This window comes from Anser anser, assembly GCF_964211835.1.
Source record: "Anser anser genome assembly, contig: HAP1_SCAFFOLD_34, whole genome shotgun sequence".
Classification (NCBI taxonomy): Eukaryota; Metazoa; Chordata; class Aves; order Anseriformes; family Anatidae; genus Anser; species Anser anser.
In genome coordinates, this window is record NW_028154129.1 from 2230113 (window position 1) to 2248000 (window position 17888).

Genomic DNA, 17888 nt, shown 5'->3' on the forward strand with positions numbered 1-17888 from the left:
GCGACACGGCGGTGTTTACCGGGACGGAGTGGGGGGGGGTATCAGGTCCCAAACGGGGGGGTTACGTGGGGACACAAAGGCGCCTGTTGGGATTTGGGGGTGCTTATGGGGTCCCACAGGGAGGTGCACGGGGACACAGAGGTGGTTATTGGGGTACAGGGCGGTTTATCTGGTCCCAAAGGGGGGGGGGTGGATGTGATGCGGCACGAAGGGGGCTTTTGGGACACAGGAGGGGGTATGGGGCTCCAAAGGGGGCTGAATGGGGCTGGGGGGGGTTCATGGGGCGCAAAGAGGGGGCCGAGGGGGACACCCGCGGCGAGGAACGGCGCAGGCTCCGTCACGCCAGGTCTCAGCAATATTTTAATTACATGACAAAAGAAAACCGGTAGGATAATGCTGCGAGGTGAATATATATTTATATAATAAATCCGTCAGTTAATAAAGTAAATAGGAACCTTCTTGATTTCATTTAAATTTTAAAAGATCAGGCTTCTGTGTGGGTGCGGTGGTTTTTTAGGTTTTTTTTTTTTTTTTCTTTTTTTTTTTTTTAATTTTTGGTCCTCAGAAAAACCTGCTCCAAGGCTGGAGGGTGCGGGGGGGGTGAAGGGGGACGGGGGGGGGGAAACCGGTGCTGCCTCCGTGCCCCGCAGCGTCCCGGGAGGGTTTGCTGGGGGGGGGGGGGCGGAAGGAGCAGCCCCCAGGGGCTCCGCTGCCGCTCTGCAGAACAGGAATTCGGAGGAATTCGAACAGAGGGCAAGGGGAAGCCGGGCGGGGGGGGAAACCTGGGGGGGGGGGAAGCACGTGGCGAAGGGCGGCTGGTGCAGGGGGGGGGATTTCTGCTCGACAGAGGCATAAATTAAAGAGAGGCAGGGCAGGAGGGGGGGGGCTCCGCTTCCTACAGGGTGGGGGACAGCAGAGGGCCCTGGGCCAGTTGAAAGAAAACACCAGAAAGGGGTATATTAAAAAAAAAAATAACGATGTCAGCTGCTGGGCGCTTCGAGGCTCCCCCCCGCTGCCCCCCCTCGAGAACCCCCAAGCGCCTGAAGGGCGAGCGCCCCCCCTCCCTCCCCGCAGAGCGAAAAAAGTGGGGAAAAAAAAAATAAAATTAAACAAAAATAAATCATTGCATAGGTAACGTGGGCGGTATAATATGCAATAACCGGCTCCCCCCCCCCCGGGGGCGGCCGCGGCTTCGTGTGTGTGTCCTCCCCCCCCGGGGGGCGGGGGGGGGGGTGTGCAGGGGTGGGGACAAAGCGCCCGCGCTTGGTGCTGCCGCGGCGGCCTCAGAGGTCGCTCTCGCCGTAGAGCGCGGTGGAGAAGGATTTGTAGTCCAGGGCGCCCGGCGCGGCGTCGGGCCCCCGGTAGGGCGCCATGCGGGCGATGCAGTACTCGGCCTGCTCGGGGGGCAGCTCGCGCCGCAGCTCCTCGGCCGTGATGTAGTTCTGGGGAGGGGGGGAGAGGTGAGGCAGGGGGGGGAGCACCGCAGGCAGGGCCCCCCCGGCCCCGGGGACGGGGCTGGCGCTCACCTTGTCGCCGGCCAGGACCTTGAAGGAGGCGATGACCTGGTCGGCCGTGTCGGTGTCGGTGGTCTCGCGGGACATGAAGTCGATGAAGGCCTGGAAGGTGACGATGCCGCTGCCGTTGGGGTCCACGAGGCTCATGATGCGGTTGAACTCGGCGTCGCCCTGCAGGGAAGGAGGCTGTAGTCGGGGGGGGTCGGGCACGGAGCCCCCACGGGGCCTCGCCCACCACCACCAAGTTCCCGGGCTGAAGGAACCAGGGCAGGAGGCTCCCCCGTTTCAGGCTGGGAGGCAGAGGGGCTGCGAGGGGGGGTCCCGGCGCTCAGCGTCGCCGCCACCCCTTGGGCACGGTCCCCTCGTGCCCCTGAGCCCCCTCCCCAAGCCTCAGGGGCGCGCAGCGACGAGAAGACGACCAGAAAGGGACGGGGGGGAAATAAAAGGGAGAAGAGAGCAGAGAGCATACCAGGCTGCATCCTGTGGAGCTAAGGAGAGCTCGGAAGTCATCCGTGTCCATGCTTCCCGTGCGCTTCTACTCCCAGAGGAGGAGGAGGAGGAGGGAGAGGAGAGGAGAGGAGAGGAGGAAGGCAGAGACGGGCAGCGCATGCAGAGGAGGAGGAAGAGGAAGGAAGACGCGGCAGGGCAGGGGGAGGAGGAGAGAGAGGCAGAGATCGAGTTAACGGCGGCGGTTTGGGAGCCGGCGCGGTGCAGCAGGCAGGGAAAGGGCAGGGACACAGGTCGGAGGAGCGCGAGGAAGGGGAGGAAGACCACGGAGGAGGGGAGGAAGAGAGGAAGGAGAGCGGTGAAGGGCGGCGCTGCGCGGCGGCCGGGCTCGGTACCTGTCTGTCGTTCTCCACGTCGTAGCCCAGGCTGATGAGGCAGGCTTTGAACTCCTCCGGTCCCAGGGCACCGCCGTGGTCCTGCACCATGGGGGCCAAGGGGGGGTCACAGCATCACGGGGGGGCGTCAGAGGAGGGAGAGGAGCAGGGGGGGCGCAGCACGCACGGAGGGAAAGGAAGGAAAGACGCTGTTAGGGCAGCGCGGCGGGGGCCGAGAGCAGGGCTCCGCTCTGCTTCCCCCACTGCATCGGCACAGGGAAAAGGAACCCCGGGGGTCTCGCTCCTCTGGGAGAGCAGCGGGGGGGTGGGGGACGGGGAGCCCCACGTCAGCCCCGGGGGGGGCCGGCGGCCAAGCTCTGCCCCGCAGGGGGAGCTTTCGGCAGCGGCGGTGCGCTCGAGGCGCCCGGTACCTTGTCGAAGTGGTTGAAGGACGCCCGGAACTCCTGCATCTGCTCCTGGCTGATGCCCTTGGCGTCGCGGGTCAGGATCTGGTTCTCCACCTCGTTGATGGTGCGGGCGATGGTGGTGAGGAGCTGCTCCCAGCCCACGCGGATGTGCTGCGGGGCAGAGGGCGGTGAGAATGGCCGGGGGAGGGGGTCCCAGAGCACCACGCGGCCGGCGGGCGAAGCGGGGAGCCCCCGCCGGGACGCGGTTACCGCGGCCGCCACAGGGAGGTGCAGGGGCCGGGAGCCACCCGCGGGAGCTCCCGCGCCCTGACTCACCGCTCCCTGGCGGTGACGGGGCACCCTTGGGTGGCACCGGGCTCTCCCCGCTCCCTCTGCCTGGCCGGGCACACCCAGCGGCCCGGAGGTGGCTGAGGCACGGCTCAGCTCCGCGCCCGAGGCCGGGACCCCTCCCTTGGGCACCCACCTCCATGGTGTAGTTGGTGTGCTTGTTGTCGAAGATCAGCGCCTCCTGGATGAGCTGGTGCTGCTGCTCCAGCAGGTCGATGTTGGGCTTGTAGTCCACGATGCTCTGCTCGTACTGCTTCAGGTGGTTCAGCTGGTCCTCCAGCGTGCCGTTCATCTCGATGGAGATGCGCCCGATCTCCTGCGGGGGCACAACCCCAGCGGGGTGAGGGGGGGGGGACGCGAGGAGCTGCGCCGTGGGGACCGCCGGCGCCAGGCCGACTTTCCCAAGGGATTCATCTAGAAGTTTTTGACCCCGGCCAGCTCTGGCTGCAGAGGGCGATCGCAGCACGGCGGCTCTGCCTTCCCCAGCCCCCCGGAGGTTGGATGGCACGCCAGCCCCGGCACGAGCCCCCCGGGGACAACCGCACGGCGCCGGCCGAGCCCTCACCTCCATCTTGGTCTGGATCCAGGGCCCCACGATGTTGGCCTGGCTGGCGAACTGCCGCCGTAGGTGCTCGTTGGACTGCTGCTTGCTCTGCTCGTCGAGCAAGGCGTGGTCCCGCTTGGGCACCAGCTGCTGGACCTGCAAGGGGCGAGGGGCGGTGCTGGAAACCCCCACGGGAGCGGGGACGAACCTCGGCCGGGGCCGTGGTGCTGCGCAGAGCAGCGCCCCACCGGGGGGGGGCACTCACCCGCTCCCACTTGGAGTTGATGATCTGCGGGGTGACCGAGGTGTAGGGGTTGTTCCCCCCCAGCTTGATGCTGTTGAAGTCGGCGATGCGCTGCGCCTCCCGCTGGATGCCCAGGATGGCCTCGCGCTCCTTGTCGGCGTCGGGCAGGGTGGACTTGAACTGGTCGTGCGCGGCGATGAGGCCCTGCAGGAGACGGGCGCCAGCTCAGAGCCGGGTTTCGGGGGGCTGTGCCCGAGCACCGACGCCTGCCCCCCCCGCGCCTCCCCACCTCGATCTCCTCGATGGTGTGGACGATGAACATGTCCTGCAGGTCCTCCATGGCGCTCTCCATCCAGTTGTTGAAGGGAGCCGCCCTCTTGGCGTACTCGAGGTGCAGCTCGTCGATCGTCTCCAGCTGCTTCTCCGTTTTCTGCGGGGCCGGGGGGCGTCAGGAGCTGGGGGGGACCCGGGGGGGGGGGGTCCCGGCCCCCGCTGGGGGCAGGGGGGAGCAGCGAGGAGGCCCCCGCCCTACCTCCAGAGCCTCCCTCCGGCTGTGGGTCAGGGAGCCCAGCACGTCCCACTGGTCGCAGATCTTCTGGCACCGCGCGTTGACGCTGGGCGAGTCGTAGTAATCCAGCTCGCTTTGGGGGGGGGGGGAGAGGCAGCGGGGTCAGTACGTGAGGACACGGAGACGGCCATCCCCACGCCTCGGGGACGGGCTGGGCACCCCCCCACCGCCCCTGCTTCCAGGAGGGGGCTCTGGAGCTGGGGAAAAGCCCCCCCCGGGGCGCGGGGGTGGCCACAGGGCTTTGCCACGAAGCACCCGAGCGGCGCTGCCACGGGGAATAAGGGCCGCATTCATGGCGTCGCCCTGCCCTGGGCCGTCAGTGTACTAATTGTGAGCGAGTTTATCTGGCTGGGGAAAAAAAAAAAAGGCGGGGGGGGGCGGGGGGAGGAAGGGAAAAGAGCCGGGCTGCCTGGCCTCCCGCACAATAACGGTATTCTGGCCGGGCTGCAACCGCGGGGGGAAGGGACGGGCAGAACAATAGGGGCACTGTGCGGGGCCGGGGCCGCGCCGAGGTGTGCTGTGGGCCAGGTTTTGGAGCCGGGGGGCTCGGCGGGGACGGGGGGGCTCGGCGGGAGCCGGGGGGGGCTCGGCGGGAGGCGGCCGTACTTGAGCTCCTGCGCGATGGCCGCGATCTGCTCCACGCGGTCCTGGTGCGCCGCCAGGTCGCTCTCGAAGGCCTCGTGCTTCCTGATGAGGGCCTTGATGTCGGACAGCGTGGCGCTCTCGTAGTCCTTCTGCTTCAGCATCGCCTCCTTGCCTGCGGGGAGAGGGGGCGAGGGCGCTGGGACCCCCCCGGCGGGACCGGGCAGTGCCTCTGCCCACCTGCCCACGCCAAAACCCTGGGGGGCCGCTTCGGCTCCGAGGAGCGCGGGTTGGAGGCAGAGGCTGAGCTCCGCCGTCCCACCCGGGCCTCCCTCACCTTCCTCAGCCACAACCTCATTTTTTCCGTCCCCCCCAGAAAAATCAAGCAAGCTGGCACCGCTGTGAGTGGCCTCGAGACGCCTCAAGGCTCGCCGCGGCTCCCAGCCCGAGCTGTGAGAACGGGGCTGGGAAGGGATTAGTGCGTTTCGCTACGGGGGGAGGCACAGCTGCTGCCTGGGGGGGGGGGGGCTGGGGGCAGTGGCCAAATTCGGCCAGCTGGGCGCAACGGGGGAAGCGGCTGCGAGCACGCCAGCCTCCGCCAAAGTGGCCTCTGCGAAGGAGGGCAGCGACGGGCTCGGAGCTCCCAGCAGCGCCAAGAAGAATGAAGGAGGCTGAGCCCAGCTTTACGGGGGCTCCTCTGCCCCCCGGGGGGGGCTGGGACCTCCCGGCCCCCCCCCCGGGACCTACCTTCGGTCCAGGCCTCGTGGATGGAGGCCTTCTGGCGGAACTTCTCGGCCAGGTGGTCGAGGCGCTCCAGGCGCCGGATCTCGTTGAGCAGCCACTCCTCGTAGCCCTTCTCGGCCTGCTCCAGGTGCTGCCAGCCGTTATTGATGTCCTGGGGGGGGCACAGGGGGGGGCGTCAGGGCAGGCCGAGCGGCCTCCCACCTCCAGAGCTCCGGGGAGAGGCCGAAGAGGAGGAACCCGACCCCAAAACCTGCTTTGGGAGCAGCTCCAGGTCCCGGAGGACCACCAAGCGGGCTGGGAGCGGGGCGAGGGCGTCCCGGGGGCCCCGCGGGCACTCACCGACACCATCCTCCCCTCGGAGGGCATGAAGGCGGGCCGGTTGCTGAGGCGCAGCTTGGTCTGCAGCGTGTTGAAGTTGATCTCCAGCTGGCACTTCTCCTGCACCTTGGGGGGCTTGTGCACGCGCCGGTAGTCGCGGAAGTCCTCCAGCTTCTGCTGCATCTCCTGGATGGTTTTCTGCGGGCTGCGGTCCTCCAGCCAGGGGATGGTGCGCCGGATCCACTCCAGCAGCTGCGGGGGGAAGGGGGTTTGGTGAGCGGGACGGGGAGGGGAGCTGGGTCTGGGTGTGTGGGGGGGGAGGACGGGCGCAGGGGGCTGTGGGGAGCCCCCCAGGGTCCCCCCCAGGCTCACATCGGAGGCAAGTTTCTCGTAGTCCTCCATCAGGTGCTCGTTCTCCTGGTTGACGGCCAGCACCTTGCAGATGCGGTTCGCCGCCGTCTCGGCCTGCAGGGGAAGAGCAGCGGGGGGGGGCGCTGGGACCACCGGGTCGGGGTGCCCCCACCCGCACAAACCCCCCCCCCCACAGCCCCAGCTCGGCTCCGCTTCGCCCCAGAGCGCGCCTCGGTGCCGCGCCGCGGGGAAAACCCCGGCGCTGGCTTCGTGGCAGAGCTAAATCCGGTTTTTGAGCACCAAAGCGCACGGCCACGCCGAGCCCCCCCCAGCCGCGAGCAGAGCCCGGTGCCCCCCCCCAGCCCCCGGCAGAAGCCCCCGCTGCCACCCCGGGGGCTCCAGCACCGCTCTGCACGGACCGGGGGAAAGCCCCGGCATCGCCCGCCTGCACCCCGGGGGGGACAGAGCCGGAGCCCCCGGGGGGGGGTCCCACGAGCTGGGCGTGAAGCGGGCGCCGGCGGCTCCGGCACTCGACAGTCGCAAGCTCCGAGCGCTTCCTGGTGTTCGGTTCCCGTACCAGTGCCCCAGGGGGGCCGTTACCGGCCTCAAAGCACCGTTACCAGCACCCTTACTGGTCTCTAAGCACCGTTACCGGCCTCTAAGCACCGTCCTTGGTCTTCTGCTCTTCCCCGCGGGCAGCCCCTCGCCACAGGGGGCGGGAGAGCGAGGAACACCGGGCTGAGGCAGAAAAGAAAGCCCGGGGACCGAGCCCCGCTTGGAGGCGGCACGGAAAGGGTCCGGGAAGAGGAGGTGGAGGCCAGGCACCGACAGAAAGAGTGAGGAGGGTCTACGGAAGGACGGGGAGAGGAAAAAAGAGAGCTGGGGAAAAGGAGGCGGAAAATCAACGCTACAAGGAGAGAAAAAAAGCTCAGCGCCGGAGGTCCGAGAGCCTCCGGGGAGAGGCACGAGGGGCAGCAGCCGCCCCGTGGCCCCGGCCCCGCGTTGGCCATGCCGGCAGCCAAAAGCCCAGGCGATCACCCCGGGGCGTGAACAGGACCCGGGGCTGGTGCGGAGCCGGGCGGTGCGGGGACGAGGGCAGCACCCAAGGGCGAGGTCCCGAATTCCTCCCTTGGGGTTGGCGCCGCGCGGCACGAAGCTCCCCGGCTCGGCCGCGATCCCGACGGATCGCGACCCGGCGGCAACGAGTCCGCACGCCGACCGAGCAGCGCCCCCCCCGAGCCATGAAAGAGGCTCATTTGGTCGCCTGAATCCTCTAATTAGTGCAGCGTGGTAATTGCTGGTCTGCCCCAAGCTCTACCACGGCTCCGTGCGGCAGCGTTTTGGGTCTGACGTGAGGCTTTTAGGGCAAGGAGGGAAGCGAGACCGAGGGAGGCGGCGGGCTCCACGCCCCGCTCTAACGAGGCTCCTTCGTTAAACGGGGCCCTGGATGAGGCTGGGGGCCGGCTGCCCCTTCCCCAAGCCCTCCGCCTCGCGGGGAGGCTGATTTATACCACCACCTACGGCTCCCAGGCGGCGCTGGGACCGGGACGGTGCCGCTGACGGGGACGGCTCGCCTTCCTCCCCGCAGGGACCCCGGTTTTGGTGCCTCACGCCCCGGGCGGAGCCGAGGCCGCCTCCGCGCGTCCCGAAGCCGTGCAGCAGCCGCAGGAGGTGCGGGGTTAGCAGGCAGCCCCCCCCCCCAGGCCAAGCTCACCTTCTGAGCACCCGAGAAAGCGTGGTAGAAGCAGGAAACGTAAGTCATGATGGCCTTCTCATCGGGCCTGAGAGTGCCTACAATATCTGCGTGGGGAGAAAGGGAGGAGAGAGGCTGAAGGAGCAGCAGCGGAGCCCTCGCGCCCCTCGAGCATGCGGCGGAGAGGAGCAAGCGCCTGCTTGGGCCCGGGACCCGAACCAGAGCTGGCTGACGGGGTTATTGCTGCTGCTGCTGCTGCGATCCCTCTGCTCAGCCTCTCGAACCGAGGCCTCGTTTCGAGCTGTTGGCCCCGAGCCTCCTCGGGCAGCCTCGCGGGGCTGGCTGCTGCCCCCGGGCTGGTGCCGTGCCCCGGCGTTGCGGCAGCGGGGGAGGCGAGCACGAGCAGCTTTTTAAACCCAGGCGAGCGAGCCGAGGTCTGGTTCCCAGGGCGCCAGGGGCAGCGGCCGCCTGAAAGAGAAGTGCCCGAGCGCGGGCTGCTGCGGGTGGAAGCGTTCGGGCAGGACGGCCGCGGCTGCCGCCGGTACCTTCTGCGCCCCCGAAAAGGCATGGTAGAAGCTGGACACATAGGTCATGATGGCCTTCTCGTCGGGGCGAGCTGTGTTGACAATGTCTGCAAGCGAACAACAGGGGTTAGGCTGAGGGGGGCACGGCCGCGGCGTCCCGGAGCCGCTCACCACGCCGGGCTTAGCGGCCAGCTCCTCCCCGGGCTGGGGTCCCGCAGAGCAGCCGGCTCAGGACACCTGCACGGGCACAAGAGGGCGTTAAATCGTCCCGTCCCGCCGCACGGCCCCAGCTCAGAGCCAGCACGCGTCCTCTGCCCCCGAGGGACGGGGTCCTGGGGTCCTCTGCCGGAGCCGGTCCACGCGCAGCGCGCGCCCGGAGTCACCGCGTCGCAGCCGCGTGCGCCCGGGGCCGCTTACCCTCGGCGTCCAGCATCTTGGGGATGTCCAGGTACTTCTCCGCCACCTCGAAGGCGTTGTTCAGGTTCGTCACGGGGTCGTCCTGGAGAGAGAAGAACGCTGAAGGGCCGCCCGGAGCTGGCGCCCGACGGCACGGGCGCTGCCAAGGCGGCGGGGCGGCAGGCGTCGCGCCTCGAAGCCCGGCGCCGGCAGGAGGGGAGCGGCGGGGAAGGGGCCGAGCTTCACCTTCCTGAGCTTGTCGTACTCGATGAGCTCCGGCCTGTGTCTGTGGATCAAGGCGTTGAAGGCGAGGCCGTCCTTCCAGCTGCGTGAGGGGAGAGCCAGGGTTCCAGTGCACCGCTGCCTCCGCGCACCCCAGCACCCCTTGTCCATCCCCCCCCAGTTCCCCAGCGGACGGTAGCAGGGTCGAGATGAACCCCTCTAATTCCCCAGAGCCCCAAAAACCCCTGCGGGAAAGGCAGCCCGGAGAAGGGGGGGGGGAACGTTCCCGAGGACACGCGCGAGCCGCATCCCCCCCTTGGGGCTCCGCCACTATTTCGGGGACGCCCCAAAGCCCGGGGGTACCTGATGTGGAAGTTCTGCACGTTGACGTTCTTGTAGGGGGCCGTCTTCCTCTGGCACCACAGCAGCAAGCCCTCCTTGGCAGAGGTCTCTGCAACGGGGCAGGGTCAGCTCGGCGCGCCCCCGCGGCGCCGAGGGCTCCCCGCGGCCCTGCCCTCACCTTCCACCGAGATGTCCTGGATGGCGAAGCGCAGGATGATGGTCCAGATCATGCCCAGCGTCATCTTCGCGTTGCCGTCCACGATTTCTGGGAGCCGGGAGGGAAAAAAAGCGACGCCTTCAGCTCCCCGTCGAGCCGCTCGGCTGGACCCGACCGCGCAGCTCATGCCGAGGGCTCGGGGCTCGGGACCCTGCCGCGGATGGGCTGGGAGCTCAGGATCCCCGCACGCAGCCCCGAAATCCCTCCCGCCTTGCGCAAGCGACGCCTCCAGCAGGCGTCAGGGATCACGGCGTGGGGCTCTGGCGGAGCTGCGGCTGCTGCCACCGCGCCCTGGCATCGCGGCACCCGCTGGGACACGCAGCGCTGCCGGGCACCGGCGGCTTCAAAGCCGGGAGCCCCGGTGCGCCGCCGCGCTCCTCCGACTGGCTCGGCAGGGTCAGCCCCTGCCAAACGGGGCCGAGCAGCGCCGAGCCCCGGCCGGGGGGGCTGTGAAATCCCCTCCGGAGCTCCGGGGCCGGCCTCGGGCTCTGCCGGCAGCGAGCTGATCCCAAAAGGGGCTGCGGGGCGGCGCGAGAGGCTGCTGGGGCAGAGCTCAGCGCCGCGGGGCCGCGCGCCCGAGGGGGAGAACTCGGCTCCCGGGAGGGATTTGGGGGCTGAAAGCCCTCACGGCTCCCGGGGCGGGGGGAGAGGTTCAAACAGCGCAGAGAACTCGCGGGGCTGCGTTTTGGAGACGATCGCTGACGGCAGGGAACCCCTGCAGGGCTCCGGCCCAGCACCGGGGCTCCCCTGCGGCGCTTTCGGGGCCGGCTCCGCGCGAGCCCTTCCTCGCCCCGCCGCCGGCCGAGCCGGTCCTCCCGAGCGCAGCCAGGCCCGGTTGTGCAACAGCTTCCCGAAACAGCCCCGACCTTGGCGAGGCAGGGAGGGAGGCAGGGAGGCCGCGCTGCCTTCAACCTTCCTGCCCCCACGGCGTTTATTGCCCCGTGGCACTGCCCAGCCGCCGGAGAAGGGCCCAAGGGCAATGCCCGCACGGCCTCCGGTGCCACAACGCCGCCGTGCCCCGTGGTTTTTTTTTGGGGGGGGGGGGGACCCTGCCACGACCCCTCCCGGGGGGCTCAGGGGCGCGCCGGACCCACCTTCAGCCCCGATGGAGACCAGCTTGACGCCCTTGCTGGCGATGAAGTCGAGGGCTTTGTTCACGTTGTTGATCTTGTGCACCCGCATCTTGCCCCGCTCCGGCTTCGGCAGCCGCTCCCCTGGGAAGGAAACGCCGGCGGGGCCGGGGCCGTGGTTAGAGGGGGGCAAAAGGGGGCTTCCAGCCGCGTCCTCCCCCCGTAAATAAAACGAAAACCAGGCCCGGGGCGGGGAGCTCACCTGAAATCACCTCCAGCAGCAGCATGAGCTTGAGGCCGTCGCGGAAATCCTCGTCGATGTTCTCGATCTGCGTGCCGGCCTTCCGCAGGTGGGAGTTGCACCACGCCGTGAAGGTCTGCAAGGAAGGGCCGGGGGGTGCTGAGCCCTCAGCACCCCCCTGACAGCGCCGGGGGGCGGCGTCAGGACCCCCCAGACCCCCTCATCCCGAGGACGAGCTCCCCACGGCGCGCTTCGGGGCACGGCTGGGGGCAGGAGCAGTTTTTGGGGGGGATTCGGGGCCATCCTGCTCGGCCTCCCGGGGAGGCTGAGCCTCCAGGGGGACCTCTTCAAAAAGGAAGGGGGAAGGAGGCTCCGAAGAGGCAGAAAGCGCCCCAAAAAGCCAGCTCTCGGCGGTGGGAAGGCGCCAGGGGATACCGGGGTGCCTTTCCCTTCCCCATTTTGCCCCAAAACGAGCTCCCGGAGGCCGGCCTCGGCCTCGGCCCCGTCCCACGCGCGGTCCCTGCACCTGGGGCTCCGCGGCCACAAAGCCCCCGCGAGCCGCAGGCCGGGCCCGCGACGCCCCCCCCGGGTTCACCAAACAGAGGGCACGGGGCCGGGCACGGAGCGGGGCCGCGGCCGCTGCGCTCCCCGCCAGCGGCCCAGGGGGTAATTAGCGGCCGGCCTCGTTACGCCAGCGCCTCATTAGCCCGGCCGATAAGCAGCTCCAGGCCGCGGGGAGGACGCGGGCCCCGCGTGGCCCCCCCCCCCGTTCCTCTCGTCGGCGTGATTACGGGACGGGGAGGAGCGGGCACGCCTGGGTCCGCCGCGACGCTTGGCACGGCCCCACGGGCTTGGCACGGCCCCACGGGTTTTGGCACGGCCCCACGGGCGCTGCCGAGCTCCTGCCAAGCCGCCGGCAGCTCCCAGGGCCGGGCGTGTTCCTCCTCGGCACGGAGGAAAACCCCTCCCGGGAGAGCGGCGGGGAGAAAACCGCGGATTTGGGGGTTTTGCGGTGTCGGCGGCGGCAACCCCAAAAGCCCCGTGGGGTCCGCCCCAAAGCCTGCGGGGGCCGGCCCCAAAAATCCCACGGTGGCGGCCCCAAAACCCCACTGCCGTGGTCCCAAAGCCCTGCAGCGATCAGCCCCAAAACCCCACGGCCATGGTCCCAAAAGCCCCACGGGGATCAGCCCCAAAACCCCGCGGCCGTGGCCCCAAAACCCTGCGGGGATCGGCTCAAGAAACCCCACGGGGACCGGCCCCAAAACCCCGCGGGGGTCGGCGCCGAGCGAGCGCAGCACGTGGAGGAGGAGGAGGAGGAGGGAGCCAGGCGGAACCCGCAGGCAGCTGCTAAAAAAAGAAAAGGGAAATAAAAACCCTAAAAAACCGCAGGACAGCCTAAAAGGGGAAGCGGAGCCCGGCCTTCCCCAGGCCTTTTTCCACGTTCCCGGCCCGGCCCCGCGACGCCGGAGCTCCGGGACGCCTCCGATCCCGCAAGGTGCGGGTCGAAACCAGCCGAGGAGGGGCAGAAAAGAACCAAAATCTGCCCAAAGCCACCACCGGGAGGTCGCTGCCTCGAGGCTCTTCCCGTCCCGCAGCCTCCCTTCGGCCTCCGTTCCTCGGCGCAGGCTGGCGGCGGGGTTTTTGGGGAGGAAAGAGCTTTTACGGGGTCCTGACGCGGGGCTGTGAGAGCTCCCGGAGCAAAACCTGGGCTCCCGGCTCGCCGGGGGTCGCCGCGGGCTCGGGACGGGGCCGAGCCTCACCGGGAGGCCGGAGGGAGAGGCGAGAGAGGCTGGGAGTAAAAAACTGCTAAAAAAAAAAAGGAATTCCGCACGCGCTGCTGGCATTTCCTTCCCGCGGAGGCGCGGGAGCTGCCCAGGCATTGTGTCCCCGCCGCCTCGGTCGGGGACGGCGGCGCCCGCGCACCTCCAGCCCAGGAGGCCGCCAGCCTCTTCCCGGCCCAAAGCGGCACCTTTTCGCCCCAAAGTCGTGCCTTTCCGCCCCAAAAGGGCGCCTTTCGGCCCCGGAGTGGCCCCTGCTTGCCCCACAGTGGCCCCTTCTGGCCCCAAAGCGGGCCTTTCTCGCCCCTTTTGGCTCCAAAGCGGCCGTTTTGGCCCCAAAGCAGCGCCTTCTCGCCCCTTCTGTCCCCAAAGCAATGCCTTCTCACCCCTTTTGGCCCCAAAGTGAGCCGTTTTGGCCCCAAAGCGGCCCCTTCTCACCCCTTTTGGCCCCAAAGCGGCCCCTTCTCACCCCTTCTGGCCCCAAAGTGAGCCTTTTTGGCCCCGAAGCGGCCCCTTCTCGCCCCTTTTGGCCCCAAAGTGAGCCTTTTTGGCCCCAAAGCGGCCCCTTCTCACCCCTTTTGGCCCCAAACCAGCCCCTTCTCGCCCCTTTTGGCCCCAAAGCGGCCCCTTCTCACCCCTTTTGGCCCCAAAGCGGCCCCTTCTCGCCCCTTTTGGCCCCAAAGTGGCCCCTTCTGGCCCCTTTTGGCCCCAAACCAGCCCCTTCTCGCCCCTTCTGGCCCCAAAGCGGCCCCTTTTTGCCCACTGTGGCCCCGAAGCGGGCCCTTCTCGCCCCTTTTGGCCCCAAAGTGAGCCTTTTTGGCCCCAAAGCGGCCCCTTCTCACCCCAAACCAGCCCCTTTTTGCCCACTGTGGCCCCGAAGCGGCCCCTTCTCGCCCCTTTTGGCCCCAAAGCGGCCCTTTTTGACCCCATAATGGGCCCTTCTGGCCCCAAAGCGGCCCCTTTTTGCCCACTGTGGCCCCGAAGCGGGCCCTTCTCGCCCCTTCTGGCCCTCCTGCCCCCGCTGCCTTCGCAGGGAATCGCGGGGCGCGGACTTTGGCCCGTCCCGAACGCCACCGAGACGCGTCCGCGGCGCTCGCCCGGGGCCGGGCGGGTGTTTGCTCGGGGCCGGCCGCCCCGCGCGGGTGTTTTTCCATGAGGTCACCTGCCCCAAAAGCGGCCGTTTTTAGGATCCGGCCTCATTTCCCCCCTCCGACCGCTTCTTCCCCTCCCCGCCACCGGTTTTGGGGCTGGGGAGCGGGGTCCTGGGGAGCGGGGCCGGGCCGTGCCGGGAGGGACGCCGACGTTGTCCCCGCGGGAAGCTCGTTAGGGCAGGAAGTTCGTTAGCGGCCGCTCTCAGATGTCGAGGAGCCCAAACACAGCTCGGGGGGGGGTGACACGGGGGGGGCACTTCCCAGCCGGGCGCTGCCAGCACCCGGCCGGGGATCGCCTTCGAGGAGCGGCTCCGGGGGAGGAAACGGGACAAACGAGGGCTTTTTGGGTATAAAACAGGCGGGTTTGGGGCTCGGCGTGCAGGTGGCTGCCACTGGGCTCGCTCGGGGAGCCGAAGGCCCCCGGTGCGCTCCCGGCCTCGGGGCGCTGGCGGCTCCGCGGCCGTTTTCTGAATTTATGTTGTGTGGTTTTTTTTTTACTTTTTGTTTTTTTTTTAACGTTTTCCCCGTTAATTTGCTGCCGCCGGACAGCGCGGGCCGAGATTCCCCTCATTCTTTGCCCTTATTAGGCCGGAGGCTCGCCGAGGAGGAGGAGGAGGAGGAGGAAGAGGAGGAGGAGGAGGAGGAGCGGCCGGCTTCGGCCTCACCTGGCGAGGGAGCGGGGCCGGGAGCCAAGCGAGAAGCCGACAGAAACCGGGCGATAAGGGCTGAGTCACGGGGCGCAGCCGCATTCCGGGCGCACCTCTGCCGGCCGGGCACGGCCCCGCAGCGCTCCCGGGGCTGGGATCCAGCTCCCGGGGGGGGGCTCGGCCCCGTTAGGCGGCGGGGGGCACGCGAGGAGGGTCCTGCGCGGGGTCAGAGCCCCCCGAGTGGTCCTGGGGTCGGAAAAGTGCCCGGCTGGAAGCCCCGAGCCCCGGTCCCGGATCGTGAGCCCCAGTCCCGGCTCCTGGGCCCCTATTTCAGCTCCTGAATCCTAATCCCAGCTCACGAGCCCCAATCCCAGTTCCTGAGCCCCTATTTCAGCTCCCGAGTCCCTATTTCAACCCACAAACCCCAATCTCAGCCCGCGAACCCCAACCCCAGCTCAGAAACCCCAAATCCCCGCTCACGCTCCCCGTGCCCACGGCCAGGTTCCCGTCCCAAACCCGTTTTGGGGCCCCGCGCTCCGTTTTCACCCACTTCACCCCATCCTCAGGCCGGGGCAAGCCCCCCCCTCGGGGTCCCGCTGCCCCCAAACGCCAGCGATAACAGCGGGGTGCCGGCACCGGCCTCGTGCGACCCCAAACGGGACGGCCAGGAGGCAGAAATGGGGGCTCCCCCCCCCCAAATAAAGGGGTCGGGGTGGGAACCGGCGGCCCCGAGATGTTTTCCCCGGGGCCGGATGTTTGCCTTTGGAGCGGGACCAAGAATCCGGCCGCCGCCGCCGCTCGCTGCCGGGGGGGCGCGGGGCCGAGGCCCCCCCCCCCCGGGACCGGGCACACGCGGAGCTATTTGGGGCCTGGCAGCGATTTGCCCTTTTTCCCCCTTTTTTTTGGGGCCGCATAGCTGGCATTCCACAGCCCCAAGCCCCGGGGACCGGACGCGGCCCCGCGGGACCCCCGCCGAGCTCCGCGGGGTCTCCCCGGCGCTTCCTGCCCCCTCCCCGCGTCCCTGGGGGGGGTGGGAAGCCCCCCCCCCCCCCCCCAAAAAAAAGGCCCCCCCAAAAAGGGGGGAGCTCAGTGGGATCCTGGGGGGGTCCCGACCTGGCAGCCGCTGAGCCCAGGAGCCGGCAGAATTCCTCCGGCCCCTGAAAACGCCCCGTGGGGGGCGGTAATTAAGGTAATTAAGACACCGAATGCCCCCCCCCCCCATGCCAGCGACCCCGGGCGTTACCGGCGTACAGCGGGGCGTTAGCGCTCGCCCCGTAATTAGCGCTCGCCCCGTAATTAGCGGGCGCTGCCCTGCGGGAAGAGCGCTCCTCTTCCTCCTCCTCCTCTTCCTCGCCCTGGTGCCTCCCTAGCGGCCCCCCCCCGTACCACAGGGACCCCAAACGCTCCCCCCGCAGACCCCACAGCAGGGGGAGAACTCCAGACCAAACTTTAGGGGTGGGGGGGTCTCCTCCAGACCCCCCCCCCAAATGCCACCTCCTTAAGGGGGATCCTCAGAACCCCCCCCCCCCAAACCACACTTCACGGGAGGGGGGGGTCCCTCCAGACCCCCTCGAAACCCCCCACGGGACGGTGGGGGCCCTCCAGACCCCCCTGAACATCCCCGGGGAGCTCCCTCCACCTCCGGAGCTGCTTCACCCCGCCCTAAACACCCCCCCCAGAGTCCCCCCTCAAAGACCCCCCCCCAAACTCCCCCTTTTGGAGACCCCCCCCAAAGTCCCCCCTCGCAACCCTGCCCCGTGTGCCCCCTCCCTAAACACCCCCAGAGACCCCCCCCAAACCCCCCTTCCCCAGGCGTCCCCCTCCCCAAACCCCCCCCAAACCCCCTCCAAACTCCTCAAACGCCCCCGAAGCCCCCAAATCTCCCCCCAACCCCCCCCAAACCACTCAACCCCCCCCAAGTCCCCTCTAAACCCCTCAACCCCCCCCCAAACTCCTCGAAACCCCCCTCAAGTCCCCCCCAGGCCCCCCAAGTCCCCCTCAACTCCTTCCCAACGCCCTCGACCCCCCCCAACTCCCCCCCCAAACCACCTCAATCCCCCCAGCTCCCCCCGCAACCCCTCAAGTCCCCCGTAAACCCCCCAAAACCCCCTCAAATCCCCCCCGACCCCCCCTCAAACCCCTCAAATCCCCCCCGACCCCCCCTCAAACCCCTCAAATCCCCCGACCCCCCCCAAATCCCCCTCAAGCCCCCCCAACTCCCCCCCAAACACCTCAAGCTCCCCTCAGCTTCCTCCCAAGCCCCCCCCCACCCCCGTGCCGCCCCCACCTTCCTCTGCTGCTTCTCCCAGGCGGGGTCCAGCAGCAGGTCTCGGTCCCAGTCGTCCTCCTGGGCCATGTAGTCGCCGTCGGGGCCGGGCCCGTTGCCGCCGCCGGGGTAGGGGCAGGGCTGCGCGGCGCTGTGGTAATCCACCATGGCGGCCCCCGCACGCTCCCGCCGCCGCGCCGACGGCTCTGCGCCCCCGCCCCGCGCCGCGCATGCGCCGCGACGCCGGGCCACGCCCCTCGCCCGCAGGCCACGCCCCCTCCGGTCGAAACCACGCCCCCTCGCTCTGCCGCCCCGCCCCTCACCTCCCCCCGCGACCACGCCCCCTCGGCCCTCGGCCCCGCCCCCCCAAAGCCACGCCCATTTCCTAATATGGAGCGAGTGGGCGTGGCCAGCCCCCCCAGCCCAGAGCAGGCTCGTTAACGAGGGGTTTAATGAGCGGTGGTGATGCTGGGGGTGCTGAGCCCCCTCCCCACCCTACCTGCGTCCATTAATATTAATGAGGTGGGCGTGTCCTATTGTCACCAGCACTGTTAACATCGCTAATTAGGCTCTAATTTAGAGACAATTAATATTAATGAGCGGGAGGTGCTGAGCCCCCTCCCAGCTCTAGCTTCATTACATCAGCGAGCTCATTAATATTCATGCAGGGGCATGTCCCCCAGCTCAATTAGCATGAACACTCTCCTTTTAATGCCAATTAATATTAACGAGCAATGAGGTGCAGGGGGAGCTGAGGGCCCCCCCCCTTCATTACCTCACCAAGCTCATTAATATTCTTATAGGTGCCTGTCCTCCCCCCAGCACCTCAATATCACGCTCATTTTAATTGCAATTAATATTAACGAGGGGGGGGGAGGCTAAGGGGGTGCTGAGCCCCCA

The 17888-nt window shown here is 68.6% G+C and overlaps 1 protein-coding gene across 4 annotated transcripts; it reads right to left on the minus strand.

The window, feature by feature from the left end:
* Positions 1 to 342: 342 nt before the first annotated feature.
* On the minus strand, positions 343 to 17228 carry ACTN4 (actinin alpha 4). Of its 4 annotated transcripts, none has more exons than XM_083853052.1 (21): positions 17010 to 17228; positions 11168 to 11282; positions 10930 to 11049; positions 9797 to 9883; positions 9640 to 9727; positions 9301 to 9379; positions 9076 to 9157; positions 8156 to 8241; positions 6463 to 6555; positions 6112 to 6342; positions 5776 to 5923; positions 5053 to 5203; positions 4411 to 4519; positions 4168 to 4308; positions 3900 to 4082; positions 3656 to 3790; positions 3227 to 3406; positions 2767 to 2913; positions 2357 to 2437; positions 1527 to 1685; positions 343 to 1442 (listed from the first exon to the last, which is right to left on the minus strand). In XM_083853052.1, the coding sequence occupies exons 1-21, from the start codon at positions 17154 to 17156 to the stop codon at positions 1284 to 1286; spliced, it is 2721 nt and encodes a 906-aa protein (XP_083709178.1). In that variant the 5' UTR covers positions 17157 to 17228; the 3' UTR covers positions 343 to 1283. The 4 variants fall into 4 exon arrangements, with proteins under 4 accessions (XP_083709178.1, XP_083709177.1, XP_083709176.1 ...); XM_083853051.1 differs by lacking the exon at positions 8156 to 8241 and adding an exon at positions 8680 to 8765 and having other exon boundaries at positions 17010 to 17220; XM_083853050.1 differs by having other exon boundaries at positions 1124 to 1685.
* Between the last annotated feature and the right edge of the window lie 660 nt (positions 17229 to 17888).

What these genes read in the sequence shown, in the direction of transcription:
- ACTN4 (XM_083853050.1), bottom strand. Translation starts at nt 17,156, where the DNA reads ATGGTGGATTACCACAGCGCCGCGCAGCCCTGCCCCTACCCCGGCGGC. An exon ending in AGTACGACAAGCTCAGGAAG is followed by an intron (nt 9,158 to 9,300) that starts GTGAAGCTCGGC and finishes TTCTCTCTCCAG; the next exon opens with GACGACCCCGTGACGAACCT. An exon ending in CAAGATGCTGGACGCCGAGG is followed by an intron (nt 8,242 to 9,075) that starts GTAAGCGGCCCC and finishes CTCCCCACGCAG; the next exon opens with ATATTGTAGGCACTCTCAGG.